This window comes from Vollenhovia emeryi, unplaced genomic scaffold (genome assembly GCF_000949405.1).
Source record: "Vollenhovia emeryi isolate VEMERY1.0 unplaced genomic scaffold, V.emery_V1.0 DF939216.1, whole genome shotgun sequence".
NCBI lineage: Eukaryota > Metazoa > Arthropoda > Insecta > Hymenoptera > Formicidae > Vollenhovia > Vollenhovia emeryi.
The window spans coordinates 773,334-786,371 of record NW_011967150.1 but is presented as its reverse complement, the minus strand read 5'-3'; the positions used below and the strand labels follow the sequence as shown (position 1 = coordinate 786,371).

Sequence of the window (13,038 nt, the reverse complement as noted above, 5' to 3'; positions counted from 1 at the left end):
GCGCGCGTTTTGTCATTTCTAGTAAATTATAAAAGTGATATAAGGAAACAATATACATATTACAAACATAATTGTATCAATATTTTAAAATAATATTGCTACAACATTACTAAAGTAATATTGTAAAATAATGTCTCTGCAATATCTATGCACCATTACACTGCAAGATGCAATGTTGTTGCAAGCTTTTGTGTTGTATGGGAAGATGGAATTGGTCGCTTCTCAGCTCTGTTAGCTAAGATCGAATAGATCGCTTCTCGGCTCTCTGAGCTAAGATGGAATAGGTCACTTCTCGGCTCTCTGAGCTAAGATAGAATAGGTCGAAAATATAAATCGAAAAATATAAATTTAATTTGTAGACACTCGGGGTCTTACAACAGATATGTACGCAATTATAAAATTTATTTTTAATTACTTTTTGTCTTACAACAGATATGTACGCAATTATAAAATTTATTTTTAATTACTTTTTGTACAAAAGGTAAAATTCCACAAAAACTTTGAACACGTTGACTGTCATGTCATCATATTTGGTGACACAGTATTTTCATAGAAATCCTTTGGCAGCCAACGTGTTAATGTATTTATTAATTTAGATACCTATATTCAATTAATCTGTCTCTTTTGTGATGTTATAATTTTTATTATTATAGGCCTTTAAGAAAGTAGAAGAAAATCAGATAACTAAGCATATTAATCTAGCATGATCTATAATTCACACTCAAATTTTACAGTTTTAACAAATAACAATAACATTAGTAACAATCATAAAAATAGTAATTTAGCGTCCAATTATTGTGGGCTCATCAGCCATAGCAATTTCTTCAGTGGGTGCTTTATCTCTCTTTCTCTTCTTTGAGAAAAGCATGAAGGCAATGCCGGCCACGAAATTGCATAGGAATACAATCCATGCAAGGATGAGAGAGTAATCATACTTTAGCAATGCATTTTTTGGAAAGGTTTCCAAGACGTGGATACTCTCGTATTTTATTGATGAAAGCAGAACCTGTATCACCACCATGTTACAAGCAGCTAGAAGAAAATTAATATAAAATTATTTAATACAAAGTAATGCAGTTAACATGAAATTAATATTATAAATAAACACAATTTCAAAATTAATTTATTGTACTAACAATGTAACTAATATACTGCGCAACAAAATTAACGCAGCAAAAATTTGTACCAAAATTTCATTCAACTTCAAATAATTGTAACTTCGTGAAAACTTATCGCATTAAAAAAATATTATTTTAAAATTAGAAATCTTCACTTTCAAGAGAATTTTTCACATTTTGAATATCTCTGTTTCCCTTATCGTGATCTCTTTAAAAGTAAAGACGTGTCTGCAAAACTTTTCGTAGTTTGACGCGCTTCACGAGGTGCGATGAATTTTTTTCGCAAATTCTATAAGAACCATTGTAAAATATGAATTGGCCGACGGGATATGAACGGGCCGACGGGATCGCCATGTTGGGCGACTACTTTTAATAGATTATACAATGCAATAAGTATCGTACAGTTAGAAGAATACAGTCGTGTCAAGCGTCTGCGATTATCTGTTGACACTAAATATTCTTTGGTGGCTGAAATCGCGCAACTCGAAGGTCTGAAGAAACGCGTGGGAAGCGATTTGTGTATTTTGACAGTGATTACGCGAATGCCGAACATTCTTCTACGGGACATTTTAGTGGTGGTGATATTTTCGCGAGTGTAGGACCTTTTGTGAGACATTTTGGCGGCGGTGATTATACGAGTGCCGAACTTTCCGCGGGACATTTTGGTGGTGGTGATGATTGCGCGAGTACCGATCCTTCCGCGCAACTTTCGTCGTGAAAGATCGACACCACATTTAAGAATCGTGTGTTGACCGGCGTGATAATCAACGTGGACTATATAGAGTCGCAAAAATTTCTCGAGGACGCGTGCAGTGAGTGCTCGAACATATACTAGACGCTATCGAGGGCTACAATTGTGTTAGAATAAAGAGCATGTTCTATGGTGAATTCATAGCAAAGGACATGCGCGCTAACAAGAGTTTAAACACGAGAAACTGTAATCTCTGTTCCATATAATAGGTTTGCGCGAATGGTACGAGTTACACGTTATCGAGCTTACCCTCACAAAACTCGAAGAGTTCTAGGAACGCGATAGCGAATAGGCACTGTCACGCATCCATCTCACCGTAAATATTATATTAATAAGTACAATCCTATGCGTGTGGGATGTAACATTAAAGTGCCGGATATATTGTATAAAACTTAAAAAACCAGTGATCAACGTGCAAACAACAAACAATGCATGCTTCGCGTGGTCGTCGCTCTCTATCCAGCTGATAGACACGTACTGTTTATGATTATGAAATTATCTTTGTATCGACGAGCGTATATTAGAAATATAAAAATATTTTTGGGGATATTAATTACCAGTTATGAAGTGTATTCCTCCAGCAAGACGTTTAAACATGTAGCGCGGATTTAGGAATGTGTAAATTGAAAAGCAGAAACCCATGACCATTATGAAAAGACTGATCAAGGCAAACGAGACCTCACTCCTAGCGAAACCTGAAAATTAAAAAATTCATACAATTAAACTTTGAGCACCCTTTTGTTAAAGTACGAGGTAAAAACATTTAAGACACCGCTCTATTCCTGATACTATCGTTTCTTCCATCGAACGTAAAGATTAGAGGAATTCCATTACTATACTTTACATTGGTAGTGTTAGCGATGCGATTAGCCGAATTTTAAGAAAACATGAACTAAACACCCAGTTTTCAGTACTTAAAATTTTAAATGTGGCTGTCAGGAAAGGAAAGGATAAAATCATAGACTCTAAGCAGACCGAACTTGTATATAGAATTAATTATGCTGATTGTGATACGTTCTACATTGGCCAGACAAAAAGACACATCGAAACGAGAATTAAAGAACATCGCAATGATGTCAAAAACACGATCAACCTCCAGCAAGATACGGACAATCTTAACTCTGTTCTTTGTTGCAAAGTTACCGCAGCGTTGCTGCAAGCTTGTGTGTTGTATGGGATATGTCGGTAATATTTCCTTAATATATATTTGATTGTAATATGTAATATTGTCAACATATTGCAATATTATGTGCTACGTGGGAGATCAACTTCAATATTTTTAAAAGATAACATACTCACTCAATATTTTTTCGTTTAAACTGGGATCCAGTTTCATTTGTATTTCTGTTGGAAACATGTTGAAATATTTGCATTCATCTGAAATGATAACATATATAAACATATATTCATCATTTTATTAACAAAAGTACGGAAATAAGCTTTAATACAGTTTTTACTATAAAATTTAATATTTAATTACATATATGTATAATGTATAATTATGTTAGTAATGATTATTTTTAAGATTTGAAAAATCACAGTTTGTTGGATAAAAATTCATGAAAGCATTTTTGCAATTCAATTTTTCAAGAAGTTTTTCTACACATTTTTATTATACAGGATATTTCATTTTAAATGATCCACGCAAATATCTCCAAAAATATATAATAAAAGATATGGAAAAACGTTTCAAACAAAAGTTGTTTGGCTCGAAGAGGGATGTAAGGTGGTGCCATTGACTTGATCTTGGATAGTCATTTGAAGTCTTTTTAAATATTATTACAATATTATTAAAAAGTCACAAATTGTTGTATTGATCCATAGTTCTGCACATTCAAATAATTCACGTTTGTGCATTCCAGAATTAATAAAAATTTTACAATTTCACAATTTAAGATATGACATGCACAAAAAATATTTTTCTGATTTAGTGTTGTTTTATTTTTAATGTCCAAATAATTTCAAAATATTCTAAAATAAATCGCACTTACTATAGGGAACTAGATACGTGACATTTTCAGGATTAGGTGCCAGTCCAGTAATACAGCTTCTCCAGAGGCCTGCATGTTTGTAGATCAATCTTCTACCATTTGTATCACTTCTCAATGGCAAACCATCATTATTCGGTGATTTTAGTATAAACCAATGATCAGTTCCTATAGCCACGGACCATATGCATACTGAGAGTCCCACGAGAACAGTGCAACTCAGAAGAATTCGTCTTTCAAAGATAACCTATGAAAAAAAATTTTATAATTTATATTGTTAAGCGTGAGGATGTTAATTAATGTTCACTTTATTTTAATTGGCCGTCTTGTTCAGTTTTTGAAGTATTTGACAAAAAATGTTTACTAAAAAGAACCTAATTTGGTAACATCATGTACATTCAATAAACAAACGTAATCTCGGCAAATTTATTTATTTAAGAGGATGCTAAAGTCGTCTGTATTACCGACGAAATTATAATAAATTTTTAATCGAGCTTTTTATTGGCTTTGCAGAATCAAAAATCCTTTTGCAGGATTAGATATAATTTGTCTGTTTAAATTTCTGTCACATAAATAATATAATCACTCATTTTGTCTATCCAATACTTATATAAAGATATACATATATAATTTACATACATAACACAGTACAAACTAATCTTAATTTCTTAAAAACCGATTGATCATTTTCAGGTCGCAAATAGATGCTCAACTCGTTACATTAAAGTCGCAAAATACACGTCACTACAACGTTTCTATCTCCAAAAATTTGGCTGTTAGTTACGTGATAGTGACGTGGTAGTTACGTTTTAAATTTACATCGATTCGACATCGTTTCAACATCGATCGACAAATCACTTCTCATTAGGGTTGGTCGGTTTACAGTCCGCAGTACATACAGACACGGCCTTTTTCGACAGTTTCGCCGTTTTGTCACCGTCGTCGCCGCGTACTTTCCAATTCCAGCAGACGCAAACAGAAGGTCTCGCTTTACAAGACCGAGCGACTCATTGTCAGACTCCGGGGTGGACCACGGAGGAAAGCGGTTCGAAACCTGAGGAGCCGTACGTGTATATACAATGCTTTATTTTAATCGCCCCAGGCAAATATCTCGAAGAATATGAAAGATATGGAAAAACGTTTCAGACAAAAGTTGTTTGGTTCAAAGGGGAACATAAGATGGTGTCATTATTTTTTTAAATGAAACTTCTTATTGTTCATTATATATTCTTGTAGCTTACCTCAAAGCTTTTCAAAATAATATAATAAAGTGCATTTTTATTCAATATTTTTTTAGTTATGAGTCTTGAAAGTTTCAGTACCGCCGGCATTAGCATTGAGTGAGTCCCAGTTACGCACAGAATAAATCGGACACAGGCACAATCGGACACAGTAAAAAACGGACACACGATGGTTGCAATCGGACACAGTGACAATTGGACACCGTTTACGATGTATTACAACGAACATTATATTAATTTAGATTTTATTGGAGAAATAGAAAAACAAAAATTTTAATATTGTCATAGTTGTTAATAAAATATGTCACATTATCTCAGAAAATGTGCTAATAATCAATTTATTGATTCGAAAACAACTCGAGAAATAAAGACACCATTTTTTATAATATACATTAATTTTATTTGCACAGTAAAAATTTGTTACAGATATTACAATAGGCTTGTTTTCTATTGCTGCACTGATGAACTGATGCAATAAGTACAAGTAAGATAAGTATACGTTTTTTACTCTAGCTTACAGCAATAGAATCCACACAGGCAACATATAGGGTAGATTTTACTGGTAATAATTTTGTTGTTTAGATTCCATTGTATACCATTTCGCGCTAAAGAGTTTGCTTCGTCGACGAACGGTCGTAAAAACTTAGAATTTGGTAAGACATCATTGTTGTACAACTTATTTATCATATTTATGATGTCAAGTATCGCAACCCAAGTCATACAGTGTTTTTTTCCTACAAGTACGGCCATCATTAGCGCTTCTCCTTTTGTTGCTGCTGAACGTGGGCATAATGTTTCACTCAGAAATCGATCGTATTGATCGTCCAACATCTGCAATCACATAATAAGACAGTTGAGTTAAAATAATAGAAAAGTACGAGTATTTATGTTTATCTCAAATATTTCAATTTATTCCCAGCAAACACAAAGTTGTTAGTTGTAAACTGTCAATGCCTCAATGATTCCCCCCCCCCCTCCCCACAGGGTCAGCTACACCGTGATGGTTTCTCCATTAAAAAAAAAGTTGTAAACTGTTAGTTATACAGGTAATGTCCCACTCAACACTATAGATATCACATAACGCGTGTATTATATAACTGTTACTTTGTGTATGTTATGTTGGATTTCAATTTTATAAATGTTATAACATACTCCCTCGTCGTTTCCTTCAGAAGTGTGATTTTCTTCAGATAACGCATCTTGGTTGAACAAATTCGCATCATCATCAAATAGTTCACTATGATGTTGTCCCCGAAACATAAAAATCTATTACATACTAGTATAATTAGAAGTGCATTTCAACTATTTGAGTATATTTCGACTTCACAAATGTTATAATATACTTCCTCGTCGTTTCCGTCTTCTTCAGAAGTGGAGTTTTCTTGAAATAACACAATTTGATTAAATAAATCTGCATCATCAGATGGTTCATCATTATGATATTGCTCCTGAAACTAACATCTATATGTAAGAAGTAGATTGTACGTTTTAATGTATAGATATCTACATACATTTTTTTACTCACAAGAGATGAATACAGAGTTTGTTCACACCGTCCTATATTATTTAGTTAATTGAAATTGCAAGTCTGAATTGTGAATATCAGCATCGATTCTTATTTCTTCACATGAAACATTTCGTTGTAACTGATTTGATACATCTGATACATCAATTGTTGACAAAGAGTGACTGATCTCCTTCAATACATTATAAAACTAGATAATTTTGAGGATATATACGTATATAATTAATGATGTTTAACCCTTTATTTGGCAGTTGTTGACATAATACATATGTCAATATTAAAAATATTGAAATGTTTGTTGCTTCAGAGCAACACTGCAAATAAAGGGTTAAGATGGACATAAAAACCACTTACCTCTCTGTTAGATGATTTATTTTCTCGCTTTCTTCTGCTATGGAGGGTTTGACGGGAGAATATCCTCTGTTGAATCAGGTTCTAAATATCTTTCATATTTTCGTCGAGGCATTTTATATTATATGTGAACACATAAATTTAACGTTCACTGAACTAAATGTAATACAATTTATTTATGTATTTATTAGTATGCTCCTATAGAATAAACTGTTACAATATAGCGATAAGAGAGAGGGCTGTCATCTCTGTCATATTTAAGATGTGGAATGACTCACCCTGTATAACACTTTCATATTCTTCGAGATATTTGCCTGGGGCGATTAAAATAAAACACTGTATATTGTTGTTTCCGAAACAAAGTTAAACTTTACTTTTGGATGTTAACTTCTGATAGCCGTCATTTCTTGATCTATCACTCACTACGAATCCTGAGTGTTCTCATAGGCATCAACATGGCGGAGACATCATAACTGGTCCACTAATTTGAAATTTGAAAAGACTCACATTTATCAGGTCCTCTACCCGCCATATTGAATTCGCCATTTTTATTTCTAAAAGTGACATTTGTTATTCAAAAATTTATATTTTTATCCAAATTTTGATTTGTGGTGAGACAGGGTAATGACTTATTGAACCCCTACAACCAGCCTTATAATTTCATATTTGTATATCTCATTGTCAGCACGAAACTTATCCGGTAGTAATCAAAAATAGATTTGAAAAGTGATAAACTAGTACTGTACGATAAAACAAATATTTCAAAAAATTAGGTTTCCCGTAATAAGTTCATGAAGCTGTTCGAAATAGTAATTTTTTACCACAAATTATTCAAAAACGTACTAGGAAAATTCTGCGACCAGATTTATTTTCGGTATAAAAAATTAATCACATTCCACCTACTCTGCTTTTCATTTCTGATCTTCACAGGCCTGTGTGGTTAGTAATAAAGGATAATTTTAAATTATGCGAGAACACTCTTATTTTACATACCTGATTGTACAGAGCTATTATTCGACTTGCCATATCGTCTTTTCCTTTTTCTACCGCTTCAAGAACTTATATCTGATACGTAATTGATTAATAATTATTTTAAATTTCTGTAATGTTGTTCTTCTTGCTTGTAACAGCCACCAACCTGGCAAAACAGAGGCAAATAAATTAATAATTAACTAAACAACATAGCAATATAATGCATGCATAATACATATATGTTTTCTCGAAGCGCGGTGTGCTTCACTTTTCTTTTAAATTCATAGTAAATGAAGATTTGCAATTTAGAAATATACATTTGTATACACCAACTATTGAGGTAAAATCTCTAATCTTAGTAATTAGAATTTAAGTAACAACGATTTTTGTTTCGAAACATTTTCTCGATTGAACAGAATTAATCGTTAATTTAATCAATACCAATAAGTCCGCGGAATAATACGCAAAACGTAGCAACAGTCACGGAACAAAGTAATGTAAAATATTAAATACAGAATTTTCAATTTCGTAGGCGGGACAACGAATTCTCAACGTTCGTTGTTGTTTTTCTCTCGGCGCGGTGACGTATGATGTTTTTGCGTGCCATCGTGTACACTGAAGGTCGCTCCGTTATCACTCGCTCGCCGAACGTCGAGCCGGCAGGCAGTAGCGAGAGTCGCTCTGTGCGTGTTATTAATTTTGCGTTATCGGTTTCCAAGACTCGATCGCGATGAATGTTGGAATAAAACACTATTGATTTGTACACCTTTATCAGTAACAAGTAACGTTCCCCGATTAATTAATATTAAGTTTCTGCAACTTGTAATGAGAAACAACTTGCATTTTGAGGCGACGGCTCTTTATCAACGTGTAGATATTTCACGAGACTAACTCATCTAAATTATAAATGTAAACCGTGGTATTTTGTCGCGGTTACATCTCGTTTACGCACCGCGCTTTTAATTATCTATCAATTTCGTTTCAAGGATTAGATTAAATGACAAAGATTGTAAAATATCGTTTCGTTACGGACTAATAACTATTCGTACTTCTTTACCGCAGATTATATGTACTTCCGATGCTTGTGTTGCTTTTTATATCGCCAATTCAAAAGTGATTTATCCTTCTTCCGAATCAAACATGCAAGTTGTTAATTTGAGTAATTTGTATGATAGAAAGTCACGCGATACCTATTTGTTAATGGCATTTCGTGCGTTTCGCGGTATTTCACATCGCGTACGGGAGTGCCGGAAATTTCGCGCGATCGATGATTTTCGCGAGTGTTGTGTAAGTGCAAGAAGGAAATCTGAGAGGAGGTGGAGGCCCAGGAGGCATCGGGCAACAGCGGAGAAAGCGTGAGGTAAGTGTCTTACATTTTTATGTTATTTAATTGTTACTTGTGCAAAATAAAGCATCTGTTCTGTGTTTTAATTTGATTTATGCAAATGATTCGAACGAGGAGTCGAATAAGTGTTAGAGACAAAACCATACGTATACAATTTTGTCAGTTTATGTTTAAAAGGAAGACTTTTTCAGCATTCTATATAATTATTTTAATAAATGCCTATTTTTTTAATATAAAATATAAAGTATATTTGATACAATAATTTCAATTTTACATGATTAGTCTATAATCATATGCATATTTGTATTGTTACAGTTTAACATATATATCTAGTTGACGATGTACAACTGTGCTGTTGCGAGTCGTATCAGTGAGTGATAAATTACTTTTTATTTTAAATTGACGTTGCGCATACAATTACTTCTCTTTGCATGTATACAAATTCTTATAAATATACAATGCTGAACTACAAACTGCGCTCGCGAAACGCGCGTTTTGTCATTTCTAGTAAACTATAAAAGTGATATGAGGAAACAATATACATATTACAAACATAATTGTATCAATATTTTAAAATAAAATTGCTACAACATTACTAAAGTAATATTGTAAAATAATGTCTCTGCAATATCTATGTACCATTACAGTGCAAGATGCAATGTTGCAATCTTGCGGCAATGTTGTTGCATGCTTTTGTGTTGTATGGGTCTAGATTTTACATAAACATCATTTGGTAACGTAAACAATAAATAAGTGTGTACATTTAGACAAAGTTTATTGGATAACTATGGCGTTGTAAATAGCTTTTTATAAAAGTAATATAAATTACAAGTAATAAAAATTTATTTATATATTTTTGTTACATATCACACATTAACACCTTTTTCAATTATTTCTTAGGTATTTTAATGCTATGTAATAAAATAACTAATTTTATTAAAATAAATTTGTTATACATTATGAAATTTTGTTGTCACTATTTATGACAATATTCTTAAAAGAATTAAAATTACAACATATGTATACATAGAAAGGGAATTGACTTCCACCATTATTTTTTTAAATTAAAAAATTTTTATCGCAAAAATTTAAGAGCATCGAATGCCAAATACCTACATCCGTGTATATTTTTGTTTATTATGATACTACGATTGGATTTTTGGGAGCAGGGATAAGTTAAAATATTTGGCATTTTGGAAAAATGTGATTACACCATTGTGAAGAGTATTAAATTCCATAAAATGTTTGTATAGAATATTTTTTTCATAAACCTCACATTTTTAAAGATATTCTTAAAACATGGAAAAATCTGTTATTTTTTAAGAACTTTTCTCGCTTTAAACGTCAAGAAACGTCTCTAAAAAAGATATGGGTCTAATACTTTTTATGCTTTACAACATATCCAAAGCCCATCAAAATCGGTGAGGAACACTTCCAACTCTTTCCTTGTAAAAGTTTGCATTCCATTGTATGAAAATAATCAAATAAGATTTTTATTACGTTGTGCACTAGAATGCGCAACGTATGAATTTTTACGCAACTTAACTAACACTATTAAGACAGAACAGAGTTATCTGAATAGAATGTGCGCACGCGCGCGCTCATATGTGTATGTGTATGTGCGTGTGTGTTTTTGGACACCATACATACATCCATACATACCAACAGTGACCTAAATTCAAAGAAATAGTTAAGTTTCTTCTCTTCTTTATTTTTAACTAATTGTAAGTACAACCGTAGACAAAATTATTAGACACCCACCTAATCGTTATGCTATACCGAATCTAATACCTGGAAAATTTCTATAAACAAATGTTTACTACAGTGTTTATTACTTCTATACAGTAACCAACTTTTAATAAAAATCTTTCTAGTATTAGATTTAGTACACTGTACATTACAAATCTAAATGTGTTACTTTTATACACACATACATGTAAATTAGTGAAGCACTTTTTACACATTTCTTTCCATTTAAAATCACAACATATGATTTGATATATATCTTTATACACATTTCTTTACGTTTAAAAAGATTATTTTTAAATGGCAAAAAATGTATAAATAACATTTATCAAGTCACGTGTTGCGATTTTAAACGGAAAAAAGCGTGCAAAAAGTGCTTCACCAAATTAGGTACATATATAAAAGTGTATAAAGTAATACACTTAGATTTGCAGCGTAATGATTAGGAGGGTGCTTAATAATTTTGTCGAGGGCTATATATTTATTGAAACAAATTTTTAATATGCAATTTAATTATTAAAATATTTAGTATTGAATAAATTAGCATGAAATTAATTAATATTCCATTAATTTTAATTTATAAATTAACATTTAATTTTCTATGAGAGATATTTATTGATGATTAATGAGTAAATAAATTTCATCAATTCGGTTAAAATTACTCTATATATTTACACGATTCTAAATAGCGCATTGGCGGCATGAATACAAACGCGCACGTGTTCAGCAGCCGGTTGTTCGCTAGACCTACCGTCTTCTATTGACTCACCTCGAAATATCTTGGGAGATGTGGTTCGAGCGCAAAACACCGAAAATACCGTTCTCTTTTAGTTGGCACGGCAGGCCTCACAAAATAGGATATAACGCTACACAAGACGAAATGCTGTCGTCCGAACGCACTGATTGACTGTCTAACACTGATCACATGCTGACGACGTAATTCGCAGTTAGAGAAGAGAAGCGGATGGTTAAAGCCAAAGAGTGGGGTAACACGAGATTCTTCAACATCTTTAACTTTTACACACAAATACAGAGAGAGAGAGAGAGAGAGAGAGAGAAACGCATAGAGTGTATATAAAACTATGCATAATCTTTGAAAATATTATTTTGCTGCGATAAAACAACGCAACAAAGTATTATGACAGTAAATACTGGAATATGCTTTTTACTCTTTGATTTTTTAATTTATACATATTTATACGTTATTTAAAAGTTAATTTATATCTTACATAAAATTGCAATACCGTAACTATACTTTTTGAAATACTAAATTTTGTGTTATAATAGTAGTATAGAAGAAATTTCAATATTTTTCAACCGCTTTTGCGTATAAATAAAATTTTAGTTGTTTATAATATACAAATCATATATTATTTTTTACAACTAAAGATATTAATTCGAAAAGATAAAAGACTAAAGACCCGTGACAGGATGCTAGTGTCTGAATAATTTTATTATAAATTTATTGCAAAAAATATTATTACCTCAGCCAGGATTTGAATTTGTACCTCCCTACTTACTAGGCAGACGTCTTACTCTTACCAATTCAACCATTGAGGCATGTGGCAATATTTATCACACTAAATAGTCTATTATTACCCGAATGCCATATATCGTAACTATATTCGCAACTAGAATTACGTGTCGGCTGAAATCGTCAGTCTTAAAATACAGAACAATCAAGTATCCCTCAATATTAAAAAACACCTAATGAAATTGACAACCACATATTAATGTCCGCGTAATTAATAAATTTCATAGGACTCACATGTAATGAACGCAAATTCTAAGGAATAAAAGATTAAAGAATCAAGACAGGATGCTAGTGTCTGAATAATTTTATTATAAAATACATTGAAATGAAATGTAATGGGCAAAATTATTCGATGTATCTGGCAACCCAGACAGCACACCATGTCTAAAAGACAGCTTTAAGACGTCTTTAAGTCTAAAAGACGACTTAAAGACGTCTTTATCATGTCTTTTAGATATGTGTGCTGT

At 32.3% G+C, this 13,038-nt stretch overlaps 1 protein-coding gene across 5 annotated transcripts; it reads right to left on the bottom strand.

The window, feature by feature from the left end:
* Positions 1 to 368: 368 nt before the first annotated feature.
* On the bottom strand, positions 369 to 11,984 carry LOC105560969 (transmembrane protein 114). 5 transcript variants are annotated; one of them, XR_001008870.1, is made up of 7 exons: positions 11,807 to 11,983; positions 7,968 to 8,112; positions 7,253 to 7,528; positions 6,978 to 7,184; positions 6,624 to 6,795; positions 6,251 to 6,552; positions 5,475 to 5,929 (listed from the first exon to the last, which is right to left on the bottom strand). XR_001008870.1 is itself a non-coding variant. In XM_012010534.1 (6 exons), exons 2-6 carry the CDS (start codon positions 7,998 to 8,000, stop codon positions 782 to 784), a joined length of 744 nt encoding a protein of 247 aa, XP_011865924.1. In that variant the 5' UTR covers positions 8,001 to 8,112; positions 11,807 to 11,984; the 3' UTR covers positions 369 to 781. The 5 variants fall into 5 exon arrangements, 1 of the variants encoding a protein (XP_011865924.1); XR_001008867.1 differs by having other exon boundaries at positions 6,978 to 7,172; XR_001008869.1 differs by having other exon boundaries at positions 6,978 to 7,130.
* Positions 11,985 to 13,038: the final 1,054 nt, after the last annotated feature.

Excerpts from the sequence above, each read along its gene's own strand:
- LOC105560969 (XM_012010534.1), bottom strand. The coding sequence starts at position 8,000 with ATGGCAAGTCGAATAATAGCTCTGTACAATCAG. Across the intron at positions 3,247-3,860 it reads CACGTATCTAGTTCCCTATA|ATGAATGCAAATATTTCAAC; the intron begins GTAAGTGCGATT and ends TTATCATTTCAG. Across the intron at positions 1,033-2,426 it reads AGGAATACACTTCATAACTG|CTGCTTGTAACATGGTGGTG; the intron begins GTAATTAATATC and ends ATTTTCTTCTAG.